The sequence below is a fragment of the Stegostoma tigrinum genome, chromosome 25 (genome assembly GCF_030684315.1).
Source record: "Stegostoma tigrinum isolate sSteTig4 chromosome 25, sSteTig4.hap1, whole genome shotgun sequence".
NCBI classification, from domain to species: domain Eukaryota; kingdom Metazoa; phylum Chordata; class Chondrichthyes; order Orectolobiformes; family Stegostomatidae; genus Stegostoma; species Stegostoma tigrinum.
The window spans coordinates 33,958,368-33,975,270 of NC_081378.1; the positions used below are offsets into that span (position 1 = coordinate 33,958,368).

A 16,903-nucleotide genomic window follows, 5' to 3' on the forward strand; every position below is an offset into this window, starting at 1 on the left:
CCAGTGAGTGCAGCACACATCATGATGGATGTCCTCATTGTAGAAATGGAGACCCATTTTTCACAAAGTCTGTGCTGTGCACACTCCCAACATTACAGTTAACAGAAGGATGCATCTGTAAGAGCCAAACTTGAGACCATGTGGTCATGTAGGTTTTTCTCACTGCATTGCTCTCCGGCTTAGTCAAGCAAACATGTCCTTCAGCATACTACCAATTCAGTTCTTAAGGGCATTATTGAGCCACTCTTTGAAGTTTCACACAGACTACATTTTGTGCCCTTGATACCATGTCTCTACAAATAACATGGAAGAGCATCGATTTATCAAGTGACAAAAGGCAAGGGGTGGTTGCAAACAACAGGTTTCCTTGCCTATTTTTGATTTGGTGCCATGAGAATTTCTTGGGTCTGGAGTCGATACTGAGGGCTACTTGCTCCTGACTGTATACCATTGTTATTAATTCTGCATTTACAGTGGGACAAAACATATCCAGTAATGGTGGTGCAAAGTTTAGGGCATTGGCTGCAAGGAATGATTTAGGGTGATATCAGGCTATCGCTTGATAAGTTTGCAAGAGAGCTTTCCAAAGTTTGACAAATGTTAAAAAGGAGGATTTTGCAAAGACTTCTAGGCAGTGTACACTTCTATCAATTCCACTATCCAGATGGATGCCCATCCAGTTTTATTGTTGATTTTCTATAGCCAAATGTTTTTTTTCTATTTATTTGTGGGATGTGGGATGCGGGATGTGCTGGCTGGCTGGCCAGCACTTAGTGCCCATACCTAGTTGCCCTCGAGAAGGTGGTGCTGAGCTGCCTTCTTGAACTGCTGCAGTCCACCTGCTGTGGGTTGACCCAAAATGCCATTAGGGAGGGAATTCCAGGATTTGGACACAGCAACAGTGAAGGAACAGCGATATATTTTCAAGTCAGGATTATGAATGGCTTGGAGGGGAACTTGAAGGTGGTGGTTTTCCCATATATCTGTTGCTCTTTTCCTTCTAGATGGAAGTGATTGTGGATTTGCAAGGTGCTGTCTGAGGATCTTTGGTGAATTTTTGCAGTGCATCTTGAGATAATAGCAGCAGTGTATACTAAACTTCAGTGATGGAAGGAATGAATCCTTGTGGATGTAGTGCCGGATGTAGTGCCAATCAAGCAGGCTGCTTTGTTGTTGATGGTGTCAAACTTCTGGAGTGTTGTTGCAGCTACATTCAACCAGGCAAGTGAGGAGTATTCCATTACACGCCTGACTTGTGCCTTGTCGATGCCGGACAGGCTTCGAGGAGTCAGGTGGTGAGTTACACGCTGCAGTTTTCCTAGCTTCTGACCTGCTACTGCAGCCACTGTGTTAATGTGGTGAGTCCAGTTGAGTTTCTGGTTATGATAACCCCCAGAATGTTGATAGCGGGGGATTCAATGATGGTAACACCAATGAATACAAAGTTTTGGTGGTTAGGTTGTCTATTATTTGTGATGGCATTTGTGTGGTGTGAATGTTACTCGCCACTTGTCCGCCCAGGCTTGGAATTTCAGACAACTAATGAGCCTGTTAAACTATTTTAGAGGGTAATTAAGGAAAACCATAGTACCATGGGCCTGCAGTCACATGTAGGCCAGGCTAGGTAGGAGCAGATTTTTCTTTCCCTCTGAAGAATATTAGTGAATCGTATTACTTGATAACCAGGCAGAAAATGAATTTCGTGTCTCCAGAGCATTCATCCAGTCATTTCAGTTACAGGTTCAACCAGTAAAATTACCACGATGCTGCTGCCGCAGTAGAATTAAAACTTTCATATCAAAGTGTGCAGGTGATAATATCAGAACTTCGCATAGGTTAGAACATGAATAGCAGCACTGCTATGAATTCTGTCATTTTTTATGACAGCTAACATTTTCTGAGGTATAGTTTTTGCTGCCAAGCTATGTAACAAAGAATCAGTGCAGTATATTATGGTTCAAAAAGGCCTTTTAGTTTGTGGTGACTTTGCTGTTTTTCTCATGCTTCTGTGCAATAGCAACATAGCTTTTCCTATTCCCCAAACTTTATGCTGTAACATTGCAAATTTCTCTCCAAAGGAATAGGATAAGCACCTGGAAAGAAATGACTGAACCTTCCTCGATCACATTTTCAGATGCAAGAAAGTTGTGATCTGATGAAAACATTATTAATTCCCAGTGTCAGTTAACATTAGTTGATGTTATTGCTATTTTTTGGCTAAAATTCCTTTGTATCTATGGTGCAAAAAAGGAGTTCTGGCTTATCTATTATCATTTTACAGTCACCTTTAATTTTAGCATCCTATAATCAAGTGTTTCTAAATTCATGTTTCACATAATCTAGTCAATTAATGTTAATCGATTTTTAGCTGAAATAGTAAGCTGAACTGCAGGCTTAAACTGCAATACTTAGGTTTTCCTTAAATCGTTTTTAAAATGGGAAACTGAGAGTTAACGAGGATTTGACTCTGGTTTTTCACATCCGCCATCTAGTTTCAAATTAATCCCATAGATAGAAAGTAAATAGCTTTTGTCCGTGCTTGTAAAGAACCACTGGGAAACTAGTGAGCCCCAGCATAAAACTGCCAAGACCTTTAGAGAAGCTTCAGTTTAACTACTGATCCAAATAGTAATGTGTCAACTTGGAGTGCTCTTCCAAGGTACTTTGTTGGGCCAAGGAAAGAAGTTTTTATTTGCATCCATTTGCATTAGGCAGAGGCATGTTTTAATTTTAAAACAAAAAATATTCTATTCTAGCTGGCACTGACATCCCACACAATGAGGAGCACAAAATTCACACAAGGAAACCAGTACCAGATTAATCGGTCCTGTGGCAATATGTCCCAAACAGTGAAAAGAATCAAATGTAAGCTTCATTTTGAATCATGGCAAAAGTGATTCGATTTGTTTCCCATCTCATATTTAGCTCGTTATTGCTGTCTGCTTAGTTGAAATCTCAAAAGATCCCTTCCTGTTGCCGAAATATTTATATCTACAGGTGGGAGTGAACTACAACTACCAGATGGATCTACGAGGTTTGCTCAAAGGGGAAATTTTAGTAGAGATTCTGACAAGATGTGAAAATACTTAACTCTGCAATCCATGGTAGCTTTCATGAATATAAATAAGTACCGTGCAGAAAAGAGCACCATGTTCTGAATTACAAAAAGGTTTGGAAGGAAGGCTGTAGCTTCTAAGCCTGACTTGGCTAACAGCAGCTTACCAGATTTCTCAGAACTGAAGATTTCGCTGTCTGAGGAAGATCAATGGAGTAACCCTTGCAATAAAAATCAATTTATCCAAAATATATTTAAATAATCTTACCTATAATCTTTCAGAAGTTAGAAATAACAACTTGCAGAACTTTCTGCGCTTCAGGAGGCTGAAATTCTAAAATGGATAAGTACATACACAGAACTCAGCCATATACAGTTTGGAACATAATAAATGAAAACAGAAAACGCTAGAAAAACTCAGGAGGTCTGGCAGCAATTGTGAAGGGGGAAGAGAGTTAACATTTGTGCCCAATGCAACTCGTCTTCAGAACTGGCTCTGGGTGGTGGTTCCTTACAAATGTTAGCTATCTAGGGAGTGGTAGATACAAAGGGACATGTAGGTGTGGCTGGGAACCTGATAAACAAGTAGAGCCTAATTCTTGTCGAGAAACATAAAGCTGTAAAAGCACAGCAGGTCAGACAGTGTCCAAGGTGCCTGAAACGTTGTCTTTCCTGTTCCTCAGATGCTGGCTGACCTGCTTGTCTTTTCCAGCTCTATATTGATTGACTCCAGCTTCCAGCATTTGCAGTGCTTACTGTCTCCAAGAGCCTAGTACTTGTGGTGATCAGCACAACCGCTAGTGCCTTTCACAATCTGACGACGGCTGACAGCAACCTATAAATTGAAAATGGCGGTGACCATGTCTGCAGTGGGTGGAGTCAGAGTTTATTTGCTGACTCAAAGTACAGGCTCCACTTATGACTGATGGAAGGCCTTTCAAGAAGCAATTGCATTAATCATTCATTTACAATCATATGAGCGTGCATTAGAAATGCATGGACTGTACAATGTGGAGGGGTTGCAAATGCTGTAAATATTAACAATGTCACTGGCCTTTGCAAACGGAATATGGGTACCTCATGCAACAGAACTAATCACAGGCAACTTTAAAAAAGGCACCTGTAGGCAACAAAGGACACAGCTAATGCGAGTCCTCCTGAGTACACAGGGGCATGAACTAATTCCCTCTCAACCTCAACAAGATCCTCTTCCATGCAATAATATCATCCATGGCTGGGAGGAAAAGGGTTGTCTCAGGTAGCATGACTGGTGGCAAATTCATTGAATCTTATTCCAATGTTAAAGTGCCAACATGAGTCACTTCGTAGCCCTTCATGTCTGAATGGCCCATGTTACACAGTACGGAAGAATATGTAAAGTTGTCATTTGTACATAATGCAAAAACTGACCGCCATAATTGATATCATGCCTGATCTGTTCCCTCTGCTTCCTACACTGTCAGCTTGACTGATGATTCCAGGCACAGCAGAGGTTATCATTGCTATTGCTGCAATACAAAGATGCAGAGAAATGGAAGAGGAACAGATCCACCCGCAAACCCAGAGTAGGAGCAACATGCACAGGATATCAAACAGCCTCCACATAAAGAGAATGCAGCTGAAGGGCCCTTCAGGATGCACAGGAGACACAGAAAGGCTAGATTCTTCATTCTTAGTGATATTTCTTACAGATGAGCTAGGCAGGTGCAGGCAGAGGATATTCTGGTACACGGTGACTGAACTATGCCAACTCTTAGAGTGGACTTTTGACCTAAGGAGTAGGTGGCAAACCTGTCCTAGTGGCTGGCAAAGTGACAGCTCTGTTGAACGTTTTTGTTACTGTCTGTTCCCGAAGAGCAACTGTGGTTTGTGTGATATCCTCTCAGTTTCTCATGACAAGACCATGCTCCAATCTAAGCAACACAATTCAATGGCATAGCTGGATTCCCCAGGCACAAAGCACAACAGACAGTGCTCACACTGTGCTGAGAGCAAAATCATAACGCAGCTGGGTTCATCAACAGAAAACACATCCAATCCATTTTTGTTCAAGTCATCAGTGGTCACTGGTTCCAGTTCCTACACTTTGCATGTGATACCCTGGGAGATGCCATTATGACTAAATCTTTGAAAACTCATACGTTGCAACCAAATTCAAGTGCTGGATTCCTTAGAAGGACAGTTACTGGGAGACAAGGGCTACTGTGACTATGGCTGTTTACTCCTTTACGCAACCACCTGACTGAGGCAGAGAGCAGATACAATGCAGACCATCCTTCAAACCAAGGCCATGGTGCCACAAACAACAGGCCTGCTGAAATTGAGTTTCCGCTGCTTGGATTTATCAGGGAAATTCTTGCAGTGCAGTCCAAAAACAGTGTGTTGCATTATCCTAGCAATGCTGTACTCTTCCCAGGCAAAGGTAGTGGTGGAGGGCAATGCTGTTGAACTGGGACAGCAGATGTAATCCTCCCTGAAGGAGCATTAGGACCCTGAACAGGAGGAACATCATCTTGTATATGACAGACCACAGCTGAGACAGATAGTACAAGTCAGATAGGACTTAATTGACACCTAGTTCCACAGATGTCAGTTGGGTGCAATGACCATTCACTGACTGCAAAACTGTGGTGCTCAATTTGCAAGCAGTGTGTTTGTGTTCCAAGAGAAAAACAGTTTCTATTTGTTTCACTTCTATTGCTTTTTCACGTTTGTAAATAAAAGTGAAATTCTTGAGGTGACTGAGACTTCCTTATATATGATTATTCTACATTGAACATTGATGGTGATAGGTTACAGGAGACACTGGGGCAAGTGTAGCAACAACTTAGAAAGACAGGAGAGCAAAGTAAGCCATGTGGCCTGGTAAAGAGCAATGAGGGCAGGAACAGATAGGTGCGCGTGCAAAGAAATATCAGCCAAGCCATCTCTGTGCCATGAGAAGTACTAAGGCATGGCTAGGGTTTCAAGATGACCAGGAATGCTGGGAAATTTTGGCATATCCCAACAGTGGCAAGAGCTTACAGCTATGGCAAGTGAAGAAATCAAGCTAGCATCAGATGAGGCAGGAGATAGCAGGTATCTAGTGGGATGAGTTTTGTAAATACATTGAGAAAACTGGGCAAAGTCTTATGGAGAGAAACCCTTATAAAGCTGAACAAACATTACATTGCCAAAATATGGTTAGATTCAATCCAAAAAAAGTGCATAATATTACACATAAGTCTTGGTAATTTGCTCAACTGACAGCTAAGGTGTAAGGAGTACAATTTAAGGTTTGAAAATTGTTCAGAATAATAGGAGTACATAATAGAACATAGATTGATGAATTAGGGAGGGATACATGGCCGGTTCAATTTAGTGCAGAAATGTATGAAGTGACAATATAAACCTTAAAAGGTACTACTTTGTCAATCTACAGAAAGGAAGGGCTTGGCATCACAAAACCTTCGAAGTTCAAAGAATAAAATGAGAAAAAGCAATTCAGAGAAAGCAATTTCTTGATTTGATTTATTATTGCCACACGTACCGAGGTACCTTGAAAGGTTTTGGTTTGCGTGCAGTACAGGCAGATCGTACCATACAAAATGCGTAAGGGGAACAGAACAGAGTGAGGAATACAACGTTACGGCTGCAAAGAACTTTTAATAACAGCAGGGAAGAAGCTGCTCTTGAATCTGTTGGTACACGTGTTTAATCTTTTCTACCTTCTGCCCGATGGAAGAGGTTGAAAAAGATTATAACCAGAGTGGGGTCTGTGATTATATTGGCTGCCTTTCCGGAGCAGCAAGAAGCATTGATGGAGTCAACAACTGGAAGGGTGTCTTGCATGATGGACTGGGCTGTGTTCACAACTATAGTTTCTTACAGTTATGGGGACAGTAGATGTCATACCAAGCCGTGATGCACCCGGTTGGCTGTTTTCTATGGTGCACAGAAAACACTACGATGCACTCTATTTTAAAAGAACAGCAAAGTCCTAGAGATAGGGTGTCAAAGTTTGCCAGGATGATATCATGAATAAGCCAGTTCAATTATGTGATTAAACTGTGAAAACAGAGGTTGTTTACCTTTTAACAAACAAACAGGAAACTTACAGGTATTTAAAACTGAGGAGTTTCGATAGAGTGAATAGGAAAAAGCTATTTTCTCTGGTAATCTCGTGCCTAACTAGAGGCTAATAATTTAAAATAATTAGCAAAAGAATTAAAGGGGCGATATCGAAAAGGATTTCTTCACTGAGGTTTGTTCATTTCTTGAATGCATTACAGATTATACCTCCCTAATTCAACGCACTTTGGTCCAGCAACTTACACATCTGGCACTGACAGGACTCCTGGTTTTCCCTGCAGTGATATCTCAAGATTCTGCATGGATCTTGATCCATATTCCTTTACATTACACTAGCCTAGTTTGGATAGCCTAAGTGAACTTGGCATCTAACTGAAAAGTCATTCATCCGTTATCCATGCGATTAATACAATTAAAGAGAAGTCTTTACTTTTAAAAGTTTTCACATATTTAATATACTTGACCTTCTGTGATCTGGAAAAGGTCAAGTCCCAAGGCTGTCAGTTGGGAGAATACAATCAGTATTTGAAACTGTGGTGAATCAGAATCCAAAAGAATTTGTAAAAGGCAAATCAAGGACTATGGAAAGTAGGATGGAGTGTGAGAATATATTGGATAGCTGACATTGCATGACTAGCAAATAACCACCTACTGTGCTTAAAAATTCCAGGTAAAGTTGAAGGTCTCTGTGCCAGCAGATTTAGGGTACAAATCGGTGGAGCTAAAAAGGGTAGTTTCAGTCCTAGAGAATAGATTGTATTCATTCATGACAGGTAGGTGTTGCTGGCAACACTAACAACGATTGCCCATCTTAAATTTAAGACAGCATTACAGCTCAGTTTAGCACTGCTGCCTCACAGCGTCAGGAACCTGGGCTTTATTCTAACCTTGGGTGCCTAAATTTCCATTTTCTCTGCAGCTATATGGGTTTTTATCAGCTGCTCTGGTTTCCTCCCACAGTCCAAAGATGCACAGGCTAGATGAGTTAACCATGGCGAATGTGGGATTACATGGATAGGGTAGAGGCACGGGGTCTGAGTGGGTGCTCTTTCAACGATCAGTGCAGACTCAATGAGCCAAATTGATTACTCTGAACAAGTTGGGAGTGAAAACTTTTCCTAAACTACTTCAGCCCATGTGGAGTAAGTGCATGCAAAGTACTGTTTTGGAGGGAATACCAGGATCTTGATGCAGCACTGAAAAAAAATTCAGAAGCTATTTCCAAGTCAGTAATGATACGCAACTTGGTGGGAATCTGCAGCCATAAGCCTGCTGTCCTTGATTAGATCTGTTAACTGAAGTCAATAACTTACTGAAAAAATAATTGAGTTGGATTTTATGAAAATTGTGTTGTGAAAACTATAGAAATGCTTAATTTTTGTTTCAAGCTTTTACAAGCTGATTGGTTTTTTTTGTCCTTAAGCTATTCACAGCAAGTTTTATTTTTGGCTTTGTAATGAGGTACTGTTCAGCAAAATGAAGCAATCTGCAGGCAGGTGGCAAAATTTTAGCACTACATTATAAAATGATCTGAAGAAACCTCTTTCACATTTGGGCTTAGCAGACAATTTCTGGCTTTGCAGGATAGACAACTAAATTTAATTGTACAACAAAATCACACTATTCATTTTTTTATATTACTAAGTGGTGGGGGTGGTGGAGGATCAGCATTTCATTATTGTTTGGCAGAAGGTGTGGGTTTTCAAGAGAAACCTTCATTTGAGCTTGGTTCATTTGGCAGGGCTCTCAGTGACCAATACAAGAAAAAACATTTGTTGTCCAAATCATTCAGAATTGGTCACCTCTTTGACATTTAGGGGATATCACCTGGTATAAAATGGTTGCTTCATATACCTACAGAAAATCATACATGAAGAGATTTACAAAAGAACATAAGAAATAGGACCAGGATCAGGTCAGCTGGACTGTCGAGTCTCGTCCACCATTAAGTAAGATCATGCGTGATCTTTTTGTGGGCTCAGTTCCACTTACCCACAACCTTCAATTCCTTTAATGTGCAAAAGTCTATCTTTGGCATAAAAACATTCAACAACGTAGCCGCAACTGCTTCTCTAGGCAGGGAATACACCTTTTGGGTGAAGAAGTTTCTCCTCAACTCAGTCCTAAATCTGCTTCCCCTTGTTTTGAGGCTATGGCCCCTAGTTATACTTTCACTTGTAAGCGGAAACAACTTGCCTGCTTCTATCTTATTGACTCCTTTCATAATTTTATATATTTCTATAAGATCCCCTCATTCTTCTAAATTCCAATGAGTACAGTCCCTGTCTCTCATCATAAGCCAAGAGAGATATCTTAACACATACAATGCATCACTTCTCTCTCCTGGAATAAAATACTCTGAAATCTTAACAATTCAAATTTTCTGGTCATTTTGTGGATGCTTGCTGAACTTTACTGCCCGGCAGAATTCACATCTGTTGTGTTTTATTTATTTCCTCTCCATGCTAAACTTCACGAGCCAAATGCCTGATTAAAAAAAAAACTTAAAGTCCATTTACAGGGAGACATTTTTTCTCCAAAAGCTGCACATATTACAAAAAGGTTTTTCTTCAGAAACATGTAAAGTACTGGTGTAGAAGCTATAGAAATAATTCACAACTCAATCATAATCAAAGATAGCTCAAAACAGAATTTTCCAGCATTGTTTTATCACAGTTTTTTTTAAATGCAGTATTTTTTCAGCTCAGCCAATTGAAGCAAACTACATTTTAATGTCACAAGACATAAGACACCCATCATGCTAGAGTTAAAACAAAACAATATTAAGTAAGACAAATTCACTTGTACTTTTATTTAAAATCTAACCTATATCTTCAGGTTTGAACAACAGTATTAGTTCATGAAAATGTTTTTAATTTCAGAAATTAAAGAATAAGCAAAGAAAAACTTTTCTTGAAACAGCAACAGAAAAGGTGCTGTCTATATTTGCAATCTATATTAGCTAATTTAAAGTTAAAAACTCATATTATTATGCATCCAATGAAATAATTTCAAGCAGACAACCCAAAACTTGCTTCTGCAAACGTGTGGTGTTGACTGCCGAGATGGAAGTGACATTGACAAGATGCTGCTGCTATATTGCTCTCTATGTTACTCTGTGGTAACTTTCCCATAGTTCAGCACTATAGCATGACAGCTTTCAGGTTAAATTTCTGGATACAGCTACCCCTTCATAGGTCAAGGAAAGTTACAAAACAATGTGAGAACCATTTTTTTAAATAACAGATGGCCTTCTCCTGTTACATTTATCTCAGTAACCCAACCAAATAGCTTTTCATTTTGAAGTACTTTCAACTGGGCACAAAAAGTTATTCATGACCTCTTACTAAATGCAGACCTGAGCAGAAAGCTAGACTACAAAGTAAAGCAAACCCTTGTTTATAGTGTGCTATGTTTTAATTACGATTCTTTCTTCTCCAGTCGAGCTCTGCAGATTGTAAAATAAAATTAAGATTATAACTCTTATCATACATTCACTTTACTGTGAAATAAAACAAATTGATTGATTCATATCTGGATTCATCTGACTGAAACATTTCACTGTCATGATAAAATACTGGACAGATCCATATGCAAAACATATAGGGCATATGTTGCCCAGCAAACAGGTGTAGAAACCATAACCTGATTAACCCACATCTATTAACCACAATGAGGGTTGCTCAGCCCAATTAGTGCACTGCTGTCTTGCAATGCACAAAGACACCAACAGCACAGGTTCAGTTTTCTTCTCAGCTGAGGTTACCAGAAAAGGTCCCATCTTTTCATGTCAGATACAGTCACCCGCACTTAAGCTCACTGCCAGTTGTCAGTCTCCGATGAGTAGACTAAATTCCTCCGGGTCCATTGGTGTTTTCCATTTGATCAAATGCAATGCTGGCACATTACTTCAACATCTAGCCACTGTACCACTGACTGGCTAAACACATTAGCAGATGGTCAATATCAGTAATGATTAATATTACATAAATATAGTCTGAACTGCAAAAGAGTTGCATTATGGCTGCAGCAAGCTCTGCCATTTATGCAAGCAGTGACTCTGACCTGAAAAGCAAAGAATGGCACAACAGGCTCCACACCTCCAAAATTCTTCAATATATGCCTTGTCAAACTCCTGGCATGTCCTTGATCCAGCAGTACAACAGCAAGCCATTCAGCCCACTGCATTTGGCTGCCTCTTTGCTACAGTGACCTCAAACTAACCCCAGTGTTCTATACTCTCACCACAGTATTGTAACCATGCCAAACTAACGTCAATGCTTCATTCTCCATAGACTTGGAACAAGTGCTTACCTACTAACAAGGCCCATCAATCAAGACTCATTTGACATGGCTGCAAGTCTCACCCACACCTTACATCCACTGCTGGATATTTAATCACTAACATCATCTCATACCAACAGACTGCATTACACTCGCTGAGCAACTTTTCTTTCTCTTGCAGGACAAAAATGTCACAGAATGGATGAAACAAGAGCAAACTGGAGGTCGATAAGCATGCCTACAGGTCCTAATCCCCTTGACAAAAGCATTGTCCATTACTGGCCAAATGCAATGTTGTCAACATTTTTTAACATTTACTCTAGTATTCCTGTCATTTTTGAAGTATGTGGTTCCACAATCATCAACAGCCCTCTGGCACCTTATCAACGCAGACCTGCTAATAAAGGTATCAGTCATGGTGCCTCGAAAAGACCTCAAGGTCTAGTTCAATTCTCTTCTTTTACCCACATTTGTAATCTTATCACCAGATTCGCTCTCAATGCATCCTGAACAATTTTTCCCTCTCTAGGCAAAGTGAAGCAACTGTTACACTGATTAACATCAACTCATTAGCTAAAACCAGGAAATGAGGATGGGCCCTTCTTGTCTTCAGATGAAATGATAACCAGACTGGAGTAGATAATTGCAAATCTGATCATCTCTTAGTGAATTCAGAGTATTTATGCAAATTGGGAATAGGAAAAAGGTTACATAACACCATTCACTTTACTGTGAAATAAAACAAATTAATTGATTCATATCTGGATTCATCTTACTGAAACATTTCACTGTCATGATAAAATGCCGGACTGATCCATATGCAAAACATGCTAAAATCACCTGACTGAACAATAACATTAAGTGTTTTCTTCTCTGAAACTTCAGATAACCCTTTAGATCTCAGAATCACCTGTCTCAGGCACCCATCAAATTTTTAAGCATTCGGGAATAAAATTTTATAAATCAGAAAGAGGAATGTTCAGAGATGATTCTGAGATCTAAAGGGTTATCTCAACTTTCAGAGAAGAAATTACTTAATGTTATAATTGTTCAACATACTATTACTTCTCTTATTCCAAATTATTGTAAGCTTAAATTTTGTTGGCTCTGAAGGGTCAACAAACCCAAAACATTAACACTGCTTTCTCACCACAGATGCTGCCAGACCTACTGAGCTTTTCCAGCAATTTCTTTTTGTTAAAGTTTATTTAATAAGTTGCTTGTTTTAAAAAATTCGAGGAAAGGGACCTGAAACGTTAACTCTAATTTTTCCTTCACAGATGCTGCCGGACCTGTGAGCTTTTCCAGCAATTTCTGTTTTTATTCCTGATTTACAGCATTGGTAGTTCTTTTGGTTTTTGTTTTAAAACATGTCTAGCTGTATAAATTTCAAACCTCAACAAATTACACGCTCAATTTACATTGTTTCAAAAGTTAATTGAAACTGTCCAATTGCAAAGTCACCTTATATCAGTTAACTCAATTCACTCCCTCAGAACTGAATTTGCTGAATCCAATTAAGCACTTTATAAATTAAACTTGTCTCATTAACAAGATACAAAAATGCATTTATTGCAATAAGTAGAACATTTTGAAAATGCTTTACAATTCTGAAGCAAAATCCAAACATGGTGAACTTTGCTTTTTCAGCACAATAAGGATAAGGCCAGTTAAGGAGCCAAACTGAATGGAAGCCACTGTGTCGACACAGTAGCAATTATGGAGGAGTTTGCAGATATTTTGAGGAGTAGAGTCACAAAAGGATTTCAACTTGCAGGCCTAGTGCAAAAAACTTCGAAGCAATAATACTTCCTAATTCTGCATGACATATTTCTGCCTTAGCAGCCTTTGTTCTGAAGTACTGCAACCATCTACATATTAATTCTCATCCTGGTTTTGTGTCTTACAGGATAAAACATCCATAATAAAAAGCTACTTTCTGCATTAGAAGAACTGCAATTCTCCAAAAGACATCTCAATTATGTTGAAGAACAAATCTTGATCTGGCAGGGAATGAAGTAGCAAGAGGTAAAGTCCCAGAACAAAAAAGATATATGGTGTGCGATTGCGAAGGAGATTCACCAGAATATTGCCTGGGATGGAGCATTCAAGCCAAGAAGAGAGGCTGGATAAGTTCAAGTTGTTTTATTTGCAGCTGACAAGATTGGGGGTGGGGGGGAGACCTTATAGAGGTGGATAAAATTATGAGGATTATGGACAAGGTGAATAGAAAGCAGTTGGTCCCCCATAGTTGAAGGGTCAATAATAGGTGACGTAATTTTCAAGTAAAAGGCAGGAGGATTAGAGGGGTCTTGAGCAAAGTCTTTTCATCCAGAAGGTGGTGGAGATACTGACTGCACAGCCTGAGACGTAGTTGAGGCAGGAAACCTCACAACCATTAAAAAGTACTGAGAAAAGCACTTGAAACGTCTTAACAGTCAAGGGTATGATCTTACTGCAGGACTGTGGGACTAGTGTAGATGGTAGCATGTTTTAGCTGTTTAGGCTTGATTGACTGAACGGCCTCCTCTGTGCCGCATGATTCTGTCTGGTTTTGTGATGTTGAAGGAGGGATAATCATTACCTCTTATGTCCTTCAAAACAATATCGCAGGTTCTTTGATGCTCATCTGAGCGGGAAGATGAGGACTCAGTTTAATGCATCATACAAAACAAGTAATGTCAACACTGCAGCATTACGCTGCAATATCAGCTTTATTTTTTGTGCTCAAATTCTGGAGTGCAACTTACACCTAGAACCCATAACTCAGAAGCAAGTGTGCTACTTCATAAAACTATAAAACCAAATAAATCTCTTTGATTAGTACATTACGTAAATCATTTAACAATTAGACTTGTTTTCTCCTGGTCCTGATAATTATTTCATATACAAACATTCAACTGCTACTATGATTGACCAACTCAGTTAGCTCTGGAACCTTAGAGGAGTTCGTCAAAATTCTTCCCTTGTCAGAATTTTGCAAAATTATTGGAATTTTTTTTCTGATGCTCTGATCCAGTGTATTAAATACTTGAAAAACGGCGAGGTCTGAAAAATTTATCCTAGCTTGCTTCTTTACAACTTCTTCCAAGCCTTAACATTTCCATGATTATTCTCAAACCAGTGCCATCAACACAACCAGCGAGACTGCAAATAAACACAAAATATCAAATTTCACCAGAGTTGAGTGACAAATTAGCAAGGCAGTCTCTGGAATCAAGTCAAGTGCACCAGTGCATTAACTGTATATCAATTAACCATAAATGGAGGAAAAAAAATCGACCCTTTTTTTAAAAAATATGAATACTTACAGGGTCCTTGAGCTCTTCAGAATCCCTCATAGAGCATCGAGCAGATTTCGCAGGAATTTCATCACCACATTCATTGTCTGATGCATTGGGAGATTCTACTAGATCAAGTATTTCATCTCGCTTCTGTCCTCTAAATCTTATTTTGTCAAATCGTTTCAGCATGTTCAATACAGAGTTCTTTTCCTTCACTTTAACATGGTGAATGTTGTTCCTGATGAAAAGGAAAACATAATGCTTTTACAAAAATACTTTCCTGTGAATCCAAGAAGCATAAAGCCACCAGGACATGCTTCTTAAATCACATCCTATGAACAAATAGTCAATTCCCACAGAAATTAATAGAATTACAGATGAACCAAAATAAAGATTTTAAAATATTTCAATTGGATGTGGAGTATCAAACAAATTTTACTTTATTTTCTATTATAGGACAGGTTACCCACTAAATGCACACCCCCAATGTAAAATTATCTAAAATCAACTTTCAGTCATCCACTAAGTAAACCATTTTGCTGTAACTAAAACATCTCATTACAAAATTATTCATTTCTAATTTACAGGCGTTTAATCTAACTAATGTCACAAGAACTTAAAAAATGAACATCGTCATCCTTGTGCAAAGATAAAGCAAGTCACAACTATCACCATAATATTGGCATATTTCACATTTAAAAAGTCAAATGATTAATTTTTCAGAGACGTAAAATACATAAGCTCAGGGCAAGATCGATCACAAACTATGTTTCAAACCCACAAGCAATTTAACAAAAACATACCATATGTGGCCAACAACCTTAAAGTAGTATAACTAAAAACCATTCTAATTTAATGTGATCTGAGCTGCCAGGTCTAGAAATAAATAACACGTATAGTCTTTCAAATAAATAACCCAACAATATACAGTTGCTAAGTGGATATCAATTTTGAACTGAACTGGCAACAAAAAGGTCACAAACAAAAACAAAATTGCTGGAAAAGCTCAGGAGGTCTGGCAGCATCTGTGAAGGAATAAATGGATTGTGTGTTTTGGGTCCAGTGACCCTTGAATTCTGGAAGGGTTGCCAGGCCTGAAACGTTAACTCTGTTTTTTCCTCCACAGATGCTGTCAGGCCTGCTGAGCTTTTCCAGCAATTTTGTTTTTGTTCCTGATTTACAGCACCCGCAGTTCTTTCGATTTTCACAAAGGGTGAGAAGCATCTCTCTCCTCGTGACAGAGAGAGACACAATGACAATTGGTTATATAGCTTGAGCGGCTGCCCTCTGCAAGACTGGAGCATGTGGAGCTCTACATGATTCAACAAAGACAGTGTGTTCCATTCAGTAGCTTGACAAATGCTCAACAGAATACTGCATGATTCATCACCCACCACCTGCAGCTATCACCTTTCCCCTGTCCTGGCTCATTTCAATTGCATCAAATATACTGACTATTTTGAGCAATTCAATCATCACTATATACCTCAAAGCAGGCACCTCACCTCACCTCACCCTCTCTGATGAAGGGTCTAGGCCCGAAACGTCAGCTTTTGTGCTCCTGAGATGCTGCTTGGCCTGCTGTGTTCATCCAGCCTCACATTTTATTACCTCACCTTAGTGACCCCTTATTGTGAAATTATGCTCTCTGGACCTCTCCCAAAAAGGAGAAACAACCTTTCCACATCCATCTTGTCATGTCCTCTAAGAATCTGGTATGTCTCAATAAGATTGCCTCTCATTCCCCTATATACCAATAAGTACAGGCCCAGTCTCGTTAACCTCTTCTCAAAAAAAATTCTCCATACCTCAGACCAAAACGGTGAACATTTTCTGGACCGCCTTCGATATCAGTATATCTTTCCCTAGATATGGGGCCCAAAGCTGTTCACAACTGTGGTGTGACCAGCGTACTGTATAGTTCTTAGCAAAATCATGCCACTGTTATACTCCATTCCCTTTGAAATAAAGGCCAACATTACATTTGCCTTCCCTATTATCCAATTAACTTGGAAGCTGGCTTTTTGAGATTCATGAACAAAGACTCCAAAATACCCCTCCCCAGTAACTTTCTGTAGTTTTTCCTCGATTTAAATAATCAGCTCCTCTATTCTTCCTGCCAAGTGTACAACATTACATTTCTTCACTCTCAACCTTTACCCTCTGCAGACTCCATACTCAACACTTATCTTCACATTTTTTTTGGTCA

At 39.3% G+C, this 16,903-nt stretch overlaps 1 protein-coding gene across 6 annotated transcripts in view; it reads right to left on the reverse strand.

Moving 5' to 3' along the window:
- gramd4a (GRAM domain containing 4a) overlaps positions 1 to 16,903 on the reverse strand; it is a 158,349-nt gene that overhangs the window by 107,566 nt on the left and 33,880 nt on the right. For all 6 annotated transcript variants that reach the window (XM_048553846.2, XM_048553850.2, XM_048553845.2 and 3 more), the window contains one exon: positions 14,722 to 14,932. In XM_048553846.2, the coding sequence (XP_048409803.1) occupies positions 14,722 to 14,932 (211 nt within the window). The remainder of the gene's footprint in view (positions 1 to 14,721; positions 14,933 to 16,903) is intronic.